Raw genomic sequence first — 22,220 nt, 5'->3', positions numbered from 1 at the left:
GTCCCCCTGCCTATGACATGGAAATGACACTTCCCCCCCCCCCCCCAAAATTTACAGTTTCCTAAGAGACACTGAATCTAAAGGAAATCAACCCTGAATACTCATCGGAAGGATTGATGCTAAAGCTGAAGTTCCAATACTGTGGCCACCTGATGAGAACAGCGGACTCCTTGGAAAAGAGCCTGCTGCTGGGAAAGATTGAAGGTAGGAGAAGGGGACGGCAAAGAAGGAGATGGTTGGATGGCATCACCAATTCAATGGACATGAACTTGGGCAAACTCTGGGAGATGGCGAGAGACAGGGGAGCCTGGCGTGCTGCAGTCCCTGGGGTCGCAAAGTCAGACACGACGACTGAACAGTAACAGAGACGCTGAACTCCTGGAAGATGGGAAATCTTCAATTAAAAATCAGTTTCTAGTAGCCCAGATACACACCATCAACACACTTTGTTCTTCTCAATCCCTAGAGTGTCTTTGAGATCCTTTCTGTAGAGATGACATGGTAACATCAGCGTGACAAAAGAACAGAAAAGATAACACCGCTGTCTTCTCCACCCCAGTGCACCTCCTCCCCATGCATACTATGTTCTGAAGTTATAGTGGATGTTAAAAAATCTCTATCTACATATTTGCATTGCTTGGGCCCATGGTCACCCCCAGTAGCACTGGCATAAAAGTGTAAAATATAAGAGATATATAATTATCCTTTAGCCTGTAATGAAACTAGCCCGAAAAACTGATATGCAAGTTCCTACTTCAATGACCACAGTTATTACACACACTAAACACTGGTCTTCCACTGAGCGGCTTTCAATAAAGCTTTAAAAACAAACTTGTGACTCTCCAATTATTTTTCTTCAATAATGTGCATTCAGAAGCTCCTAACGCTTACACAAGGAAACCAAACGTGCACGTGGACCGATACAGCAAAGTGGCATCTCCAGGGGTAAATAACTAAGTCCGCGGCCAAAGATTTGAGGTCCAGGTTTCAGGCACTCAGAGTCTGGACTCAAGGATCTCAGAAAGTGCTGTCAGCTCCGATGACATGCTCTTTGTCTGTGTGTCCCACGTCCCCAGCCCAGGCGGGAATTCCAGGACAATTTGCTCAGCTCACTTCCACCCCAGCAATGTTAGTTCTTGAGTGCTCTTCCTTTTCCACGCCATGTGACACACCCTCACCTCCTCTGAGCTGGAAGGAATGCCAGGTGCTGTGGTCATCAGCTCACTGAATCTTGGTTTCTGATTTCAGGGTACTGTAGTCTAATGGAAGAGATGCAACTCAGATGCTGCTCTTGGCTCGCAGGTACAGAATGCCATGGGAGCACAGGGTGCTCAGCGCCGGGGGCAGTGAGGGGTGGGGATGGAATGAGAAGGCAAGGCAGCTGGCTTCCCACATGAAGTGCTCGTTCAGTCGCTAACCACGTCCGACTCTTTGTGACCTGTGGACTGTAGCCCAGACAGGCTTCTCTGTCCATGGGATTCTCCAGGCAAGAATACTGGAGTGGGTTGCCATGTGCTTCTCCAGATCATTTCTTCTTCCTGACCCAAGGATGGAGCCCACATCTCTTATATCTCCTGCATCAGCAGGTGGATTCTTTACCACTGAGACACCAGGGAAGCCCTTACAGAAGGCCCCTCTCCTCCATTTCCATGATTCTGTAAAGCTTTCCATTTTTAATTCCAAAATCAAATTTAGTAAGCGAGTTTCATCGCTGCCAGAAATATTTTAATAAAAATGAACCCAACCCATGTAATTTATACTAACTGTCTGATTTTAAGCCCATAGCTGGGGTTCCAAATGTTAAGAGAGTTTGACATGTGACATTTATACAAAAGGTTATAGCACATTTTGAAGCCATAATCCTTAGGAGGCTGGGATTAGCAGATGATGGATAAACAAGATCCTACTGTACAGCACAGGGAACTATATTCAATATACTGCGATAAACCATAATGGAAAAGAATATGGACAAATATGTATATGTTATATACATATGTACAACTAAATCCCTTGGCTCTACAGCAGACATTAACACATTGTAAATTAACTCTACTTCAATACAATTAAAAAAACATAACCCTTAAGAAAGAGCATTGAACCCCACCTCTATCTGTAATTTACGTATGATCTCTCTATGGATGAGCATAATATATATGAGATCCCCAGTGCGGCCATGGACATTCCGTCATTTCAGAATTCACTTTGATGACTGTGTAATGCATAATACTAAATCGATCCCAGAAATTCTGTCAGAATTCCTACTGTCCCAGCATCATATCTTTTTTAATGAATTTGCGGTAGAAGAGTAATCACTTTCTAATAGGATTATCTCTACACCTTGCCTAAGTTGACAACTATCCTGTATCAATAACTTAATAAGCCCCACAGTCTGAAAGACCATTCAATTTCACACACCACATACCTCCACCAGCACAGCCTGGTGGCATAGTGCAATGCAAACCACCCTAGACGCATTCTTTATAAGAAGAGAAGCATTTCCCCCCATAAGATCAAAGGCCAGTTCCAAGAGGACTTCACAAAGCCGCCAGGATGCAGGTGGGGTCGAGGGAAGTCATTTCTCAAGTGAGGCTGGAATGGGTCAATCCCCGCCCACCCCTCAACCTGACCCAGGCTTCTCCTTGCTGGTGTACCTTGGTCCTTCCAGAAGCAGCCATCCCAGCAGCTGAGGATACACAGTATTGTACATGCTTACCTTCAGCATCTCTTACTATTAGAGATGGCAGATTTCTATTGTAGCATGACTATCTACCTAGAGGTCTAGGCACTGTCAAGCAGGTTTTTCTTTTTCCCCTAATTTTACAAATTCCACTAAAAACCACAGGCTACCATCACTTTGGTTTTGCTATAAACCTAACCTCCCGGATAATAAAGGATTTAATGCTTTCCACTTTGCCCTGCTCATTAATTCAACCTGTAGCTTGATTCTTTCTTGCTCTCTACCTTTCTGATTTTTTTTTTTTTAAAGTTTTGGGGCTATGGAACAGAAGCACATCATCATACGAAAGCCAAGTATTACGGCAGATCCACTTCAAAGAGGAGATGGAGATATCAGTAAGAAATGAAACAGTCTAAGCTGGGCGGGGAAGTTACTTGAGCTTGTGAATCATCGAGTCTAATAAATAAATGAACAAACAACGCTTCTTTTTTTTTTCAGTAAATTACCAAACCCTTCCTAAGATTGATAATGCTCTTAATAAACTGCTGAAAAGGAACTGCAGCCAACTCAAGGTTCTCAGGAAGTAGCCATCACTGAGCAGACAGGCTGGACTTGACTCAAAGCACAGCCACTAGGGCAGAAATACCACTCTCCAAAAGATATCCAGACAGAAACCCAGATCGAACGTTGAGACGTATCTTCCCCTCCCCTTCTCAGGCCAGACGGGTTAGCTGAGGATATAAGCTTTCTAGAAAAGGAAGTCTGACAACGACAAACTGAGAATCAAAGACTGAATAATGCAAGATGCCAAATATCTAGAAGACACGCAATGCATACTTAATGACACAAAAAACTCAGAGCCACAGTGATGCTTCCCTCAGCCACCAGTGGGGAGGAAGGCTAATGTCAAATCCCCAGAGAGGCTGTGCAGTAAAACTAAGAAGGGAACAGACCCTGGGTACCATCTTCTCACCAGACACTGCTCTAAGGAGGCTATGAAAGATCAAGACACCACCAGATGGCAACACAGAGCCAAATATGATTCCCACGTATCTCTCTGAGATGTATAACGACAGTGGATCACAGGAATGGCCAATATATCACTGGAATGTCTACTTTTATGTTTAATAAAAGATAAGATTAGAGAAATAAAAATCGGACCCCACAGAAAGGTAAATATTGAGACGGAAGAAGTTGCTTGTCATTGTACAGAACAGACCCTCAATTAGAAACTGCACTTTTGCTGTGTAAATGGCAAGGGAATGTAATTAACAATTAATAGACACTGCCCTCAATTTAAAGCCTCCAAGGGAAGTAATTAAATTTGGTAGAAGCTATAGCCTCTAAACAAAGATACATCATACAAATACAAAAGGAGACACAGATTTGAATAATAAGTGCAAATCAGAAACAAGGTTTGACTATACAAGGCAGAGAAATGATCCTACAGTTGTTTTTCCTAAGAAATGTTCTCTTCAGGAGACTAGGTGACGAACTTATTTTAATCTGGGCCAAGGTTGGCTATGAATCCTGGCCAATGTTTCTCGAGTACAACCTTGCTTGCAGAGTGTTACGCATGCAGATCAGACAGCTAGCTTCCTGCCGCCTGAATTAGCTGAACAAGCACCTTTCATATCAGTGTGGGTGTACTTGATACATACAGTGTCAACACCGCTACTGGGGATGGAGACCGCAAACACTGCTCAGCTCGCTGGTCGTGAAATCACATTGCCAGGCAGAATTTGTGTAGCTCCAGAGGGTAAATTAATGCCAGCAACCTGGTTATCAGCAGTCGTAAGCCTGCCTCTCTAAGCTTCTAACGGAAACATTTAGAGAGCAGAAGTGTTACATCTGGCTACAGCTGCACATTACATGGTCCATTGAGACGCAGATGCTGATGGCTGCACTGAATAACAAACAGCTGGGTATAAATGTAAAAAAAAAAAAAAAAAAAATCAGGAAATCGATTTTAAACACACAGATTGCACAAATCCTCTGAAGTTCCAGCAGGGAAGGAGAAAGATGAATTAGCATGGGTGAGGGCAAAAACGCACCCCAGAGACTGAAATTCAAAAACATCAGTGGACACCCTGGGGCCATCATACCTTCACTGGGCTCTCCTGTTCCCATCTCACCGGGGGGGAGGGGCATGAGGACAAAGAAAGCCTGCACCATCAGGTCACTCTCTGGCTCTGCTCATGTGCCAGCTGAACTTTAACAGAACTAATGGAGCCACCAAGTTGAGCTTTCCAGAATGTGGCAGTTATTTCATGAATTTAACAGAGCTGAATGGAAAGGCAGCCCTGTAAATATGGTGTCCACTTCCTCAAATGCCAAATCCATGTGCTGGGGGAACGGTGATCAGACAAAGTTGTGGACGAGAATTTTCAGAACAAGTGATTTCAGTCAGAAAGAAACAATCTAATGAGCTAGTCCATCCCAAAGTGCCCGTACAAATGCATTAGAAACAGCGAGCAAACTTCTGTTCAATTCTGAAGAACTTTTCTAAGGATTTAAGCAAGGGAACAGGTCAGAGAAAATAGGGCTGGAAGTTGCTTTTTTCTGAATGTTTCAAAGCATGGATAACCCTTTTTGTGGAAAGGTTTGGGTTAGTCCTATGTATAGACTTTTAAAAGCTGGCAAACATGTTTATATTTAAGAAAGCTAGTGAGACAGGACCAAACATGAGAAGGGGACCACGTAATTTATCATCAAATATGGGACACTTTTTAGAGTGAAAGGCAGATGCTACTGATGATGACGCCAGTATGACAGGTGCAACTGGCAGAATCTCCAGAAACCGGGGCACATACTCATTGTGTCTTGAGTCCCAACTGGAGGTCATATCTTGAGCTACTGGTAAGTGGCTGCTAGGACACTGGCTTATTTTCACACTACATGCCAGCTTGGTCTCCAGATTCTAGATCAAGCATAAATTCAAGAGTCTGTCTACAGGAAGCTGAAGGTGCAAAAAGTTGGACAGGATAAAAATCCAGATTTCTCTGCTTGCACAATTAATTCTGTGGATCACACCTGATCCAACTGGACCTAATGGAGTGGGTAGGGCACTATTACTCTCGCAGCTTTTCTTTTTTTAATGGGAAAGAACTGCAATATTACATGTTACAGTGAATGTTTCCCCCATCTCTCAAGCTGCCTGGCTTCTACAGTCCAAGTGGCCAAGACCATAAATGTACATGCATATCACCACCAAGAAACCACGTTTCCTCCACTTAATGCCCTTAGTAATAATATTTTTAAGAACTCCAGGAAGGATGTATGTATAGCAAAAAAATTGAGGCAATATCATATCATATTCCCCTCACCTGATCCACAGGATGATGAACAAAGGTCTTTAGAAAGACAAAACGGTTATATTTTTATTTTCCAACAAGAAAATCCTTTACTAATCTTGGCAGAACCCAAAACAAACAATGCAGAGCCTTCTTCATCTTAAACCTGCATTTCCTTGAAAAAGAAAGAAACTGATAGACAAAACCTCAGAGTAACCAAGTGTTTAACTTAAAATATGAACTACTGTTAACACTCCATAAAATTCTGTAACACCTAGAATGAGCAGCAACCAGCCAATACATTAAAGGCTGACACTCAACACAGGCTGCAACTCTTGTTCACGGGCAGGAATTTTAGAGCTAAAGAAACACACGCAGATTTCAGCTGAGAAAATGTTTAGAACTGATTGACTCAGCCAATGAATAGGTCAGTGGTGACTCACACATCCTCAACTCCTCAGCTGTCCAACTTAATTTTAACCATTCAGTGTGCAGCACAAACTGTACAACGGCCACGTCCTTTCTGACTCGCGCTCGAGCGACTACGCCACAGTGGAATCAATTTGCTATTGCGGCAGCAAACAAGAAACCCCGAGAATTAGATAACTTTAAAAGCTAATTTACTTTGGTTCTAGGCTAATTAAATTTCTTAAAGTAAGTTTTGCTGATTGGTTAAGAACCCAAGCTATCAGAAGCCCAGGCACTTAGAGACATAAACACATAACCTGTCAAAAAAGCACGCTGAATGTGGGAGAGTGTAATTAAACAAAGGGAATTGATGAAATACACAAACTGAGTTGCCCTCACTTACACCTCACAATCTGGCAATTATATTATAGAGAATGGCCAGGTCTCAGGATTTCCGCTGCCACAAAAGTGTCAACAGCCGCAACAACCCCTTTAGATTTTTTAAAATGAAATAAAAAAAAAGTCACACACACACAATCTTGTTGATTCATTGTATTACACATAGAAAGCATTTTACTTGGACTCCCAAATTATCTCATTTCATCTCTATGAATGTTAAAAACATGGTAACTTTCATATTACAGTATAAAGTGGTCTATCCATATCCCAACTGTACACACATTTGAGTTTATAATTTATGTCAGAAAAGGTAACACAATATGTGTGTGTTACAATACACTATGACAGACATGTGTTTTCACCTTCTAGAATCTTTACTTGCACACACACACACACGAGCATCCAGTTCACCAGGTATACACCAGAACTAAGTGGATTCCAACTGCCCACACTTTAATTATGACCTGAAAAATGCCTCTTTGATGACACTGGGGTCCTACCTGTCAGGGCAGAACTCGACAGAATCAGGAAAGGTCTGTGGGTTTCCTGGGAAGCCTGACCCAAGTGTTTGTCCAGCTCCTTTTCTGAATTAAAGCACCCCAATGATTTTTTTTTTTCAGTTTTGCAAAGAGTCTGAACTCTACTAGAGCCGAGACAGTGAATTGTGGTTTTGTGAACCATGTCAGTGACAAGTTTAATATCCTAGAAACAAATTAACAATAACGTCACTATAATTTCTTACTCCTGTTTGCCTTCCATCCAAAACCAAGGAATACTTTCTATTTCATGGGTTCCCTGAATTTTCGGATGCTAATCAACAATGAGCAAAGTACTATGGTCTCACATGTCAGATTCTCTCTCTTTTTTAATTCCATGTGGTTTAAGTTCTCAGTGAAAATAGATTGGGGGGGGTGTCTTATCTTGAGTCTAGAAGAATGAGGTTGGCCAGGATATTTTTCTTGTCCCATGGCCAGGTTCTAAGACCAAGGCAAAGGTCTAACTTGCAGTAGGTCCCCATGGAGGCAATTTTATTTTTAAATTGCACCCTAGGTGGGAATAGAGGCAGCCTGAAGACAATGTGTCCGAAGGATGTAACAGTATCTACCCCAGGAAAGCAACAGTCTCTTTTATTTCAACCAACTCCCTCAAAGCGGCCCACCATTCCTTGGATCTAAATCAAATCGTGGCTTCTGGATATGACATCCTGGAAACAGAGGATTTGTGAGTGGATCCTGCCACTGTGACAGAGTTGACAATGGAGCCGGCAGAGCACTAAAAGAGTAATAACATTTTCCTCCAATTTTATGATCATCGTTGGGAACCCAGCACTTTGACAAAGTGTTCAAACATCAGAGAAAGGAGCTGGTATCATGTCGTTTGAGAGCCACAGTATTGGGCCTTATAGTCTGATTTCTGAAAGCCTTATAATGAGGGTGGAGTGGATATACATTCCATTCTTTGGCTGTATTTTTGTTCAACAAAGCCTGCAATTTTCAGTCACTTGAAAATGTAATTATAGATAATGTTTGCATCAGTAGCAAGAATACAATAACCACACGGGGCATGAAAACTCCACTCCAATCACGTCCTCTGAGGTTACAACGTGCCTCCTGCCAAGAATACAGGCATTGCGACAAGCTGATATCTGGTATGAAATGATAGGTGGGTTAGACAGACCCAGGCCTGAGTTCTACTCTTAACTTTCCTGTTACTGGTTCTTCTACTCTGGGTATCTACAGAGGAAACACAGTCTCTGATGTGCTGAAAACCCAGAGTCCCATCAATTGTTTATCATTGGTTAGTTGCTAAGACATGTCTGACTCTTTGCGACCCCCGTGGACAGGCTCCTCTATCCATCAGATTTCCTAGGCAACAATACTGGAGAAGGTTGCCATTTCATTCTCCAGGAGATTTTCCTGATCCAGGGATCGAACCTGTGTCTCCTGCATGGCAGGTGGGCTCTTTACTGCTGAGCCACCAAGGAAGCCCTCCACTGTTTACACACTTGAGCAAAATGCTATGAAAAGGTCAAAAGAGCACTGACATTTGAAAGGGACCAGGGACCACGCCTAAGTTGGTCACGGCTGTCAATCATTTAAAACCCATGTGTTACCTTGTACAGAGACATTTATTCTATTGCAGACTTCTCTGGCCCATTTATGAAGAGGGGGCAAAACCGCAAGTTAACTACAGAAAGGACACACCAGCAAGTAACCACTTGAGGGGGCCATCGGGGACTGAATGCCATGCAGGAGTCTTTTTCTAATTCACAAGACGACATGCTATGGGCTGAAAGCACCCTAAGAAGGCCAGTATTCCTCTAAATCAGGTGCAAAAATGAAGAAGAAGAAATTAAATGGGGGTGGGATGCCAGGTGTCTAATGAAATCCCCCAAACAAATCTCTTCCTGGAAGACACAGTTTCTTCAATGAACAATACAGAGCTACGTTGGCTCCCTGGTGGCTCAGATAGTAAAAAATCTGCCTGCGATGCAGGAGACCTGGGTTTGATCCCTGGGTCAGGAAGATCCCTTTAAGAAGGGAGTGGCTACCCACTCCAGTATTCTTGCCTGGAGAATTCCACAGACAGAGGAGCCTGGAGGGCTATGGTCCATGGAGTTGCAAAGAGTCCAACAGGACTGCCCGACTAACACTTAACATTCAATGTTAACTGCTTCCGGATCTCAGCTTTAAGAAAGACCCTGCCTCTGGCATTAAGGGATCTCAGTTTTGCTACGGTGACCCTTTCTTCTAACACTTGCCTTCTGGGCTCAGAAGATGAAATAAAATCAAGAGCAAGCAATTTATGTGAAAGAGTATAAAAAAAGTGGATTATAATTATTTTTGTTGTTCAGTCACTAAGTCACATCTGACTCTTTGCAGCCTCGTGGACTGCAGCATCCCAGCATCCTCTGTCCCTCACTATCTCCCAGAGTTTGCCCAAATTCATGCCCATTGAGTTGCTGATGCTATCTAACCACCTCATCCTCTGCTGCCTCCTTCTCCTTTTGTCTTCAATCTTTATTAGGTCACAGTTAAGAAACTATTTCATACTCAGGATCCACATACTCAGCAGCCAATTCTCCAATGTGTCTGAAATTCAACCTGATACGTGCCTTCATTTGCTAGAACTTCCTTTCCTCCTCTGCAAAACAAGAACAAGACAACTTATGTTGCCAACGTTTTCTGAGGATTACTGATGGTTTATACAAGTCCTAGCTTCATGGCTGGGCTGTTAGTACATCCTAAATCAAGAAGAGCAAATGTCACAAAATATTTCGGAAAGCACATCCACAAAAAGGCAACACTCTTTAAAACGTCAGAATTATGAGAAACACACTAAAAACAAGTATTCCGTCGTCAAAGAATTATAGTTTTGTTGATGCCAGAAAACATTTTCTTTGGCTTCTGGGAAGACACTGTTATTTTATTGAACAGAAAATACAAAATCAATTTGGATCAAAGTACATGTTCTGAGTAGATCTGAAAAAGTCATAGAGACCAGATCAAAGCCATTCCATGGCTCCTGAGGCTGATAAGAGTCCAATTTTGAAAACTACCATATGACCCAGCAATCTCACTACTGGGCATAAACTCTGAGAAACCATAATCAAAAAAGACACACAGAAAAGACACATGTACCCCAATGTTCATGGCAGCACTATTTATAACAGCTAGGACATGGAAGCAACCTAGATGTCCACTGGCAGATAAATGGATAATTAAGCTGTGGTACTTATACACAACAGAATATTACTCAGCCCATACAAAGGAATGCATCTGAGTCAGTTCTAATGAGGTGGATGAACCCAGAGACTTTTATACAGAGTGAAGTTAAGTCAGAAAGAGAAAAATATCCTATATTAATGTATATGTATGGAATCTACATATAGCACTGAAACATATACATTACCATATGTAAAACAGATAGCCAGTGGGAATTTGCTGTATGACGCAGGGAGCTCAAATCTGTTTGCTCTGTGATAATCTAGAGGGGTGGGATGGGGTGGGAGGTGGGAGGGAGGGGACATATGTATACCTATGGCTGATTCATGCTGATGTATGGCAGAAACCAACACAATATTGTAAAGCAATTGTCCTCCAATTAAAAATAAATATAAAAAAGTACAATTTTGGTCACTTTTTATGACAGCTGGACACTAAGTCTTGGCCCAACTGAAAGGCTGCCTACAAAGTGAATTAGATGTCTTAAACGCTGAGAAGATAAAACGTTCCAATTGCAAAGAACTCATCAATTTGTAAAGAAACAGTTGTAGAATCTGTAAGGCAGCCCCTTTTCAAAAGCTTCTGCCAGCTTTCACCCACGGACCCCATGTTCCTCCCCCAATGATCTCAGAATCAACTGTCATCTCTGATAGTGCCTGAGTTCACCCTCATGCAAAGTGGTCTGCAACAGGAGGCAATGGAGTTTTGGTTTGGGAGGTTACGTTCATGACCTGGGGGTGTCTCACTGGCAACGTCACTCCCTTGACAAGAGTGGGTGCCACGTGGCCCCTGACATACCATGGAGGACATCCCTCAGTCAATGGACTCAGAGGAGGCGCCAGGCTTCCCAGCTGAATCTGATCATAATCTATCAACTGACCTATAACCATAGGAACAACTGACCTATAACCTTCAACTGGCTGCAGCAACTCTGGCTTTTTAGGACTTCAAGGACCCTATCCACTGTGTCAGGAGAAGTAAGGGCTTGTGTAATTAGAGCAGAAAAGCAGGATGAACCATGTGGCTAGCTGCCCACCTCCACCCACTGTGCCAACTCCTAAAAGATCACTCCAAGTCCTTTCCTCCTTCAGAGATTCTTGGCATTTTGTGGCCTGAGACCCTCACAAGGCCAGCAGGCAATGGGGGCCTACAATACTCATTTCCACGTTCACATCATAGTTGGGTTTCTGCTGGGGTTAGGAGTCCCATCAGGTGAGATGAGCAGCTGAGGCTCCTCCCATAAGAAAATCAAGATCTATTCCAGCTGGCGTACAGATTGGCTTTTCCAAATATACCTATGGGGATACTGGAGGGAGATATTGCTTTTTGCTTCACCTCATTCCAGAATGCAAGGTCTGACCACAAATACACAGCTGGAACATGATCTGTATTTTATTTCTCAATCATCGAGCAGAAAGAGAGAGAGAGAAAAACAAAAACAAAATCAGTCTTCTTAATGTGATCCTGTCTGAAAGTTTATATGGGAGCAATATTGCTTTACGGGTCTTCAGCCAAGATGTTAAGAGCATGAATGCTCTGAGGGAGAAGACATTAACTGGTCAGTTGTAATGAAGTTTCCCTGTGTTTGCTTCTCCCAGGAAAGGCAGGTGAACTTTGGTCAGTCTTAAGTAACACAAAGCTGTAAAATATTCAGGTTGTCATCCCTCTCTGGACATGAGCTTCAAACAATCCTGGGGCACATGTAAGGAAGTGTACCTGAGTCTCCTTATGTTCTACATGAGGAATCTTGACAAGTCACCTAAAACTAGAGGGGGGTGTGGGACAAATCAGGAGACAGGCCGGGAGAAGGCAGGAGACTCTTGTTTAGGAAAAGATGCTCATCCTTCAAGGATGATCTTCCAGCCACTGGTGGAGAGATCCTGCAGCCACATCCCTGGTGGTGCCATTCTGCTACACACAGCAGCTCCTGATGCAGGGCAAGTGTCCCCAACAAGCAGAAACGATCCAAGAGGAAATTCTAACTCAAGACTAAGACCCATGCACAGACAACTGAAGTTACACGGTTTCTATATGAAGACCAACCTTTACTCAAATCTTCTTGAGAGAAAAGAAAATTCTGTGGGAGGGGCTCAACCAACAGGAAAAAAATGCTCTAAGTCTCCTCTGCAATGATGTGTTTTGTGAGGGGCCTGAAAATACCAGAAGTAAAATATCTGCTCTGTCCTGACTTTGTCCGTTGTCAGATGAATGGGTAACTAGGTGATTGTGTGTGTGTGTGTGTGTGTGTGTACTAGGTGATATGTGTGTGTGTGTGTGTATGATGGAATATCACTTAGCCATAAAAAGGAACAAAACTGGGTCATTTGCAGAGACATGGATGGACCTAGAGTCTGTCATACAGACTGAAGCAAGTCAGAAAGAGAAACATCACTCCTGGGTTGATATATTCCACGTGTATTACTAATGCATATATGTGGAATCTAAAAAAAATGGGACAGATGAACCTATTTTCAGGGCAGGAATAGAGAAGCAGACACAGAGAATAGACACAGGGAGACAGTGGGGTGGGACGAATTAGGATATTGGGATTGACATTACAGACTACCATGTGTAAAATAGAGAGCTAGTGGGAAGCTGCAGTACAGCTCACGGAGCTCAGCTCGGTGCTCTCTGATGACCTAGATGGGTGGGGTGAGGGATCTGGGGTGGGAGGGATGTCCAAGAGGGAGGGGATATATGTATACAGACAGCTGATTCGCCTTGTTGTACAGCAGAAAATACAACACTATAAAGCAATTATATTCAAAACCAAAATAAAACCTGTTCGGAACTGCTCTAGTAATACAGACAAGGAAGAAATACCGTCCATCAGTACATGCTGGCATCGACCCTTTGCCATTGAAGAGCAATAGAGAAGTAGGAGGAAAATATGGGCTTTCTGTGAAGAGAAAGCAGCACCCTGACAGGTCTCACCAGAATGTAAAATGAAGAGGACTTAACTGCTACTGTCTTGACATGGAGTTGCCAGTTGTGTTAACTAGCCATCAGGTTTTCCCTAAGGAACTCGTGTGCTGCCTTTGACTCCTGACGCTGAGGCAAGATGGCAGGGTAGACCACAGGAGTCACAAGGAAGGATGCTACCAGCACAAACCGAAGGGAATAACTGCAGCTGGAGGCCTCCTGGTGACAATTTTGAGAAGGCAAACACAGCTGCAGCAGAGCCAAATATAGCAGGCGAAGACAATGACATCCATAAAGTTAATCACTCCGAAATATGCTGCCCTTCTGCCCAACCAGAAAACTCAACACCCCTTCTATAGTCTAGGAAGTCAAAATACAGTTCTATGCACAGCAACACCAGCTGTGCCAGTGGAACCTACTGCAAGTGATGGCCAAGGTGTTCAGGTGCTGCCCTTCTCAAGGCTGCAGTTCTGAGAACGGTGTTATGGACGCATGTGGCCCCCTCTCTTGAAATTCAGAAAACTCCTCAGAAGAAGGACAATAAATTGGGCTTAGAGAAGCCCACTGGAAGACTCAGAAAAGAATGCAAAAGATACGTATCAGGAAGACCTAAGAAAGGTAGAAAACTTTAGGAAGAGCTATTCTGTTAATGACCTAGAGAAGATTCAGCTGAGTAAGAGCACGGAACGCCTATCCATTAGTCTACGACCAAAAGCTTCCCTTCCTACACTTTTTCCTATCATCTTTCTCTTTTATTATTCCCCTAAGATTTCCCCCCTCCCCCAAGGAGAATATGAAACATCAGATTTCAGCCTACATTGGCGTCATTTGTGTGATACCCTCTGTCTTACTCTGGAGATGTACAGAGAAAACAGCTGGCGTCAAGGTGTGCATGTGTGCTGAAGAAGGTTTATACCAATTTATCCCTGTACAGGTCCATAAATCTCCTGTAGCTTTAGCCTTTTCAAGATGTTCAGTTGATGTGCTGGAATCCCACTAGACGTGGGATTTCAAAGTCTCCTTTCAGCTGCAATAGGAAGCTATGGGATACCAGCTATGGGATTACAGCCCCAGCCACGTCTACCCAAGAAAATATTGATGGAGGGTCTACTGATATGCTTCTGTGAAGACCCTTTCTTCCTACCCTAAACCTCTAAGGTCTTGATATGAGCAACATCTCAACGGCAACTGAGAAACAGGAGCGGCCCCCAGGTCTGAGGACTTTGCAGCAAGGAGAGAAAAGTCACTCAACCGGGTGGGAAGGGTCTCAGCTTTTCACCCAGAAGGTGTGACAGGTCCATCACCGTGACACTTTCTTCACCTTTAACAGAAGCTGCTCTGAGCTTCTGGGCCAAAGAGTCAAAACAATGTTCGAAGAACTATTTCCAGCAGTGTCACTAATAGTTCATAATTTTTAGAGACAAAGACCATTAAATGGGAGGTATTTTAAGAAAGTGAAGAATTAGGCAAAGATAGTTTTCCATATAGATGTGTGTGTATATATATATACGCATACATTTATTTATATGGGGTCATGACTGAACTGAACTGATACTTAATATATATGTGTGCATTTTTATATATGTAATTTATATATAATTTATATTATATATAGTCACATGATATTGAGCCTACATAATTATAAATACATAATATAAATTATATATATATGTATGTGTATGTGTGTGTGTGTGTACATTTGAAGGCAAAAGAAGAAGTGGGGGGCAGAGGATAAGATGGTTATATAGCATCACCAACTCAATGGACATGAATCTGAGCAAAGTCCAGGAAGATAGTGGAAGACAGAGGAGCCCTGCACACTGCAGTCCATGGGATCACAAAGAGTTGGACATGACTTGGCAACTGAGCAACAATACATATATATATATATATATATATCTCTCACCTATATCTACATACGTATGTCTTTATACACGTGTGCACCCATTTTTACACACATTTACAACCAGGTGAACAACAAAATATTTTGCTCTTTTAGCCTGAAGGATCAGCTGATTTTGTCACATAAATGTGGTACAAATTTCCTGCTATAGGAGGAGACCAGGAGACAGGAAGACATCATTCAAGGAAAAGGATCTAAAATACCATCTTAAAATTTAATGAGCCCAAGTCTGGCTATGAACTTCTTTGTGAAAAAGCACAAAAATGAAGCCCCTTCAGCATAAAAACATTGAATTTTCGATTGTAGTATGGAAGCTGAAGAACTATCCTGTTCCATGAAACTCAAAAACAAATTTTTTTCAAAAGCTGTCCACAAGTGATGTCAAAATGTCAGAGAAATCAGCTGAAATTAAATGCATTCTCTGAGGAGTGAGTCAGCACCATCATCTGTGACCCCTGGAAGTCTTCAGTCCTGTTTGAGTCTATAAATGTCAGGCAAATGGGCTGGGGGAACTTGATTTCTACGATCATAACAGACAGAATCATAAACAATCTCACAGAGAAAACCAACCACCGATTTCTTTAATTATTAAGACTTAAAATTCACACACTGCCCGTACCCCATTTTTAAAGCACTATCACTATTAAAAGAACCCTGTTTCTACCTGTTTAACTTCTGCTGATGGAAAGGGGGCACACACCATTTAAACTGAGGTCTCTTTCAAACAGATTTCTTTATTTAAAAATCTGACCTTAAGTAGAAGGCCACATGAATCTGGCAGACAAGTTGAGAAGAATAAACTAAAATGATATTTTCGTCTAAATGCAGCCTAAACTTGATTTACATATATCTTTAGGAGGGGAAATTAAAAAATCTGGGTCTGATAATTTGCCAGCAAGTTGGCTCTGAGGCATTCATTCAAACGGAGGAATTAAAATTTAACCAAAACCCGAAATTTGTACTCATCTGTCATTTTGAGAACCATATGATTACATATTTATTAGCATTTCATTTTAAAGCATCAGCTGATTGTAAAGCATCACTCTCGGGATCCGAACATAATATACAATCTGCAGTTCATAAAACAGACTGCTCATAAAGCTCCACGGGTAACAATGTGAACATGTACATCCCAAATACGCTCACAAGGGATTTCAACACATAAGTGGAACTGTACTTCTATAAAACTAGTTGGAGCAATCCCTTTCCACCACGGTTTAGAACAAACGGGAAGAGTGAAGCCGCTGAAAATCCCCTGTACGCTTCCCCCTCATTCTTCTTAACAGTCCTTTCAGAAGAGTCTGAAGCTTACAGTAAATGAAAAAGACATTCCCAGGAGGAGATGGGGGGTTTCCATCCCTTCACATCTAGATTCAGAGCATGAGAATATTGGATGGCACAATTAAACACTGATGATGCTAAAGGGGAATAATTATTTTACAATTACCTGTGAGCATCACATTTACCGTGCTAATTAGTTTTTGTTTCCCACCAAGGTTTTTCCAGGAATGTGCAGCACTGTCTCCCTTCAAGTTCAGCAAGAGCTTTTTCTTGAGGAAAAATAAAAATGCATTTTCTGCACCGCTACACAAGTAGCACAGCGCCGAGGCTGGCTTCCTTCTATCACCTGCTCCACCCGGACCGTGGAAATACACACAGAAGGGCACGAGAACAGGGAGGGGCTGATGAGCTGGAGGAGAAGGGGACGACAGAGGATGAGATGGCTGGACGGCATCACTGACTCGATGGACGTGAGTCTGAGTGAACTCCGGGAGCTGGTGATGGACAGGGAGGCCTGGCGTGCTGCGATTCATGGGGTCGCAAAGAGTCGGACACGACTGAGCGACTGAACTGTATGAGCTGGAAATCATTTGGACTTTACAAAGCCTCTCTTCTGCAGTTTTGTAGAACAAATATGACACTGAGAAATAGCTAACTCTTCATGACGGCCTAATCTGCCAGCCCAAAGCAAAAGCCGAAGCCTCCTCTGAAAGAAAAAAAAAAAAAACTTCCGGTATTAATACTCTAAATGGGAAATAAAGATTTTTTAAGTTTGGAGGTTCAGCATGGGAAGTGAAAAAGACATCAGTGACTTACTGATTTCTCACTGGGCTGCCTGCCACGTACTGAAAATCCCGAGGTTTCCCAGTGAAATGCAAATCAGGTAAGAGATTCTGATAGTATTGACAACTGCGAGGTCCGTCTACCATTTACTACAGTGACATCAGACCCCCATCATACATGACTTAATATAAAAGCCTCAATGACAAGAGAGGGGGGGCTGAACTTGTAAGAAACAAAGCTACAAGAAAGGAGTAAGGAGGAATGAAAAATCTGAGGATTTATGTTAAAAAGGGAAGGAGACTGCTGTTCTTTATCAAAAGGCAAATATGCTATTATGATAGTGTTGGGGGGGAGGGGCCGCTGGGATGGAAAAATTCTTAATGAGGCTATGAAATCTTAATCACTGGGTTCATATCTGAAAATCTTATCTTCTTTTCATCTTATCTTGCAAGGTTCTTATTCCTCCCAGCTGACCACATCTCATCAACAGATGCCAGAGTAATCTCAATCCAGCAAATTACAATTAAACAGCAACACTCAGTTAAAATAATACCTCTAACCCAGATCAAAGATAACATTAGTGTTCTAAATGCCAACATGGGAGGAATTTTCGGTTTCAGAAAGCAGTTGATACTGAGATAGGCACTCAGAAATCCCACCTGAAAATACTTGTTTAAAAATTTCCTTAAAGTACCATACACACCATCCTTATTTTAGCGTCTTCATGTTTTAATTTCCTCTTATGTCTATCAAGGAATTGGGTGACAAATCTCAGCACTGTATTTTATTATTATTGGTAATGGCATTTTCCAAAAAACTTTAAATGCCATCTGAAAAAAAAAAACCCAAAAACTCAAGGCTTTTGACTTTTATCTTGCTGGGATCTGGTAAAGAAAAAGAAAAGTTTTAAATTAAAATGTATTTTCTTTAGTTCATGAGCTCATGGAATAACTGTGAATTTAAATCAAACAAGTGTGATCAATTCACTAATTTGAATCAAATTAGAGAGTCAATCCTAAATGATAGGCATGTATCTCCTATAATTCTCCACCATTCCCAACAAAAATTCTGTCCTCTCTTCTCTCTGTATCAACTCATAAACATGCATTTATATAATATACACACACACATATATACATATACACACACAAGTGAACCACAGCTTCACCATTTACTGCCTGTACAGCATGCACAAGAATGTAGTCTATTCAAACATCATCTGTGAAATGGGTGCAACAGCCATCACCCTTACAGCGACCATGAAAGCCTAAGTACAGTGTCCTGGTACACAGCAGGCATTCAATGAATGACTCCTGTGTTTGTCCTTTCAGTGGGGAGAGGGAAGCAGTAATAACACTGCCTTCTTGGACTGGTCCCACTGCTCCTCTAATGGTTTCCTTATCTACAGAACAATGAGGTCTGGTTTAACAGCTTTCACAATGATGTCCCTAGAACTGCCTTCCAGTTTAATTAGATCCATATAGACATCTTTAAGGTTATCCTGACTTGGGAGCACTCCACAAAAAAAAAGGTTAATGCACCAAGTTGACTCAGGGTAACTTTTTTTCTTTGTCAATAAAGTTACTCACCAAATGTGTGGGGGAGGAAGATTTCATTTTAATTTACTGGTGGTTTCTCCTCAGCATCTTACTCTTAACATCACAAATCTGAACTAATACTTAAAAGGTGCGCTCATAGATTTTTCCACTTCTGATTTCTCAGTTCCAAGATAGCATCTCTTAGATTTTGTTTAAAATTTGTTTAAAAATTCAAACACATTAAAAAAAAAAAAAACCTGATGCATACATATGATCAGTCAAAAGGTGAAACAAAGAAAAAATCCCCATCTCCAACTATAATCCAAAACCAACTGCCCCAGTTTAAAAAAGGATTTACAATATCAGTTCTGGTGTTGTTTTCATTATGCTCTGTTGCAAATGACATTCTACAGTCACACAAGAACAACAAAAGTTTGATAGTTAAGATCATTTAAAGATCTATTTCCATGTACAGTCTTGATGTCGAACACTGAAAACCCCAGGACTTTGAAGCCCAAGTCACAACAATTCTATACCCACTACAGAGCCTTAAACAATCCGGCTCTTTAAACGCCTGATGGCTCACGGGGCCATCAAGCATAATCATCTACCTCAAAAGCTATCTGTTCATCTGCCTTGAGGACTCAAACATATTACATCTTGCAAACTTATCTAATAGATTCTTGTGGGAGAACGCCATTGAAAATATGTGGCACAGATTTAGAAAAATCAACACCAGAAAAGCCCTGTGTTTTATATAAGTTCTTTTTAGGAACAGGCCAATATCTAGCTCATGGCATTTTAAGTCCAAATGTCAACAGACCATAAAAGACAACGGGTCCAGAAAACAATAAACCCGCACCACTACCCTCTCAACTGTCTGAATGTGGCAATAAGATACACGTGGAGGTGAATTTCAAGCATTTTCAACTTGTCATATTCCTTCCCACGCATCCCTATTCCCCAAAGACTGACTCTAATGTGAATTAATTACAAACTCTTAAGGAAAACATGCTACAGTACTCTTAGGGCTAAGGAGACATAAAATCAATATTTTAGAAACAATAACATTATTCACAAATCCTCTATTTTTTCTTTTTTTTTAAGCTTTAATTAAGCTAGAGTTGAAAAAGATTTTGAAAACAACTTGAGTTTAACTCAATAATCTAACACATGGAATAACTAACACACAAAGAGAAATGGGTTGAAGTTATAGTAGGATCTTCAGAGCTGACTCCATCCTTAAGACAAAAATGCTTTATTCAGAGTAGTTTGCGCCAGTCACATTCATCCACTAAATGAAAATGATAAATTAAATTTTCATAATTAATAATTTAACTGAAAAGAGAGAGCATCTTTCAGAGGCCATTAACACTTTGCACTCAGAGAGTATTCTTAGCAGGTGACCATCAATTGCACAATCATGACCAAGAAAATCTTTGGTTCGGCCCTGACACGCTAAGGAGCAGAGGAGAAAACACACAGAACTTTCAAATTAGCTAACTATGCAAACTTGTGTTGAATGCCTATAAAGGTAGCTATTTTTTGTGGGGGGAGGGGGAGAAGCCAGCGATCTCTCAAAACAAATATCATGGGAACGGTACTAATCAAGATTAACTTCACAGAGAAAACTGCCAAAGGGAAATTCAATATTTTAATTTACATTATCTGATTATCTTAGTTGGACAATGAACTTGACCACGTGTAAAAGCAAGTTAACATTCTTAATATCGACAAGAAGGACAATTCACATTTAACAGATTTTCATCCCTCTCCTCACCTTTTTTTTTCCTCCTAAATCCTAGGGGCTCAAATAATTGGCCACTGCGGAGCTTCTCAAGAATCTCTCAGCTCATAACATTTAACATCCTAGAAAAAGAATCTAGCACCGTAGGGGAAAGTTAGTTGCCAGGGAAATGGATCATAAAGCTCGGAATGGCCTGAAAATTGCAACGGATACAGCAAAGTGCCAGAAAGAATATGAATGTTATCTAGGGGTGCGTACAATAGGAAACATTTTATACGTACTCTTACCAAGGAGAGCAGTCCCTTTTTCGCTCGATTAATTGTAGCTTAGATTCACTATCACATTTCTTGCCTGATAAGAGACAACTGTGTATATTCCAAGCCTGAAATGGACACAGACCTTTCATCCCCACTCCTGGCAACCTTCGAGGCTATCTTTTCAAACATGCCTGAAATACAAGCAGATCCTATTGCCTCCAGAGTGCCCCAGCTGATAAGAGTAACTTTCCTATCAAGACTAATGAGCCCCGAGAAAACTGAGGCATACTTTCCTTTCTTAAGGAATCCCAGCTCTCGACTTCTCCCAATAAACTCTACTCTAGTTTGACGACGTGTAAAACAACCACAATCACATTAATTATTAAATTACAGGCTGCATATCAGACAAACCACCGTGATTACGTAAAAATTATGTCTAATTTCTGCAGAGTACACCTGGCTATTTTAATGTTTTGTAATTATCTCCTCCTCCTCCTTTTTTCCTCCCCCCGCCGCCCCCCCCCCCAGGAAAAGGATTTTTGCAAAGGGTAAGACAAGAGGAGCGGACAATGTAGCAAGAAGAGATCTGTAAACGGGCCACGAGAGCTCCAGCAGCCCCGAATTTCAAATGACACGAGCGTGCACGCGCCCACCCCACCCTGGGACGCCGCGCCCCGCTCGCCGATCCCCGCGGGCCGGACCCCACGCCCAGACCCCGGGTTCCCGAGTCCGGCTCTCTGGTCCCCGCTCTCCGCCCCACCCCGGGCTCCGCCGCTCCTCCGGACGCGCTCCCACCTCTCCCCGCATCCAGCGCCGGCTCCGAACCCCAGGGCGCGGCCGAACCGGAGCCGCCCCCCGCGTCCCCAGGGCGCAGGAGCGCCGCCGCCCGCCCTCTCCCTCCGCGGAGCTCCGGACCAGCGTCCCGGAGGCGGCCGGGCGGCCACACTCACATTCTGTCGGGAACTAGCAGGCGGCCCTCGACCATCATGTCCGGGAGGAAATCCAGCTTGAAGGCAGAAGTCATGTTCGCGGCGCGCGCTCTGCGCTCGGGCGCGGGGGGCGGCGGTGCGCGCGGCCGAGCGGCGGCGGGCGGCGCAGACGGGCAGGGACAGGTGCGCGCGGCCTCCCCGCGGCGGCCGCCCGAGCCGGCACTTGTCACATTCTCTCCACGCCGTTCTCCGCCAATCCCCGCCGACACCCAGCGCCCGGGCCGCGGGCCGCCGAGCGCCAGGTGCGGCGAGCGGGGGCGGAGCGCCGCGCCCGCCGCGCAGCCGCTTAACCCCTGCG

At 42.7% G+C, this 22,220-nt stretch overlaps 1 protein-coding gene across 17 annotated transcripts in view; it reads right to left on the bottom strand.

The window, feature by feature from the left end:
- Window positions 1-22,220, bottom strand: part of CELF2 (CUGBP Elav-like family member 2) — an 884,302-nt gene that overhangs the window by 295,414 nt on the left and 566,668 nt on the right. For 2 of the 17 annotated variants that reach the window (XM_027560187.1, XM_027560190.1), the window contains exon 1: window positions 21,884-22,018. The exons of 14 other annotated variants lie outside the window; for them this stretch is intronic. In XM_027560187.1, the coding sequence (XP_027415988.1) occupies window positions 21,884-21,957 (74 nt within the window). In that variant the 5' untranslated portion in view covers window positions 21,958-22,018. Of the gene's footprint in view, window positions 1-21,883; window positions 22,020-22,220 lie in introns of those variants that run through there. One more of the 17 variants, XM_027560186.1, reaches the window with a different exon arrangement.

The sequence above is a fragment of the Bos indicus x Bos taurus genome, chromosome 13, assembly GCF_003369695.1.
Source record: "Bos indicus x Bos taurus breed Angus x Brahman F1 hybrid chromosome 13, Bos_hybrid_MaternalHap_v2.0, whole genome shotgun sequence".
NCBI lineage: Eukaryota > Metazoa > Chordata > Mammalia > Artiodactyla > Bovidae > Bos > Bos indicus x Bos taurus.
The sequence above is the reverse complement of the archived record's forward strand: the minus strand, read 5'-3'. Positions and strand labels throughout refer to the sequence as shown.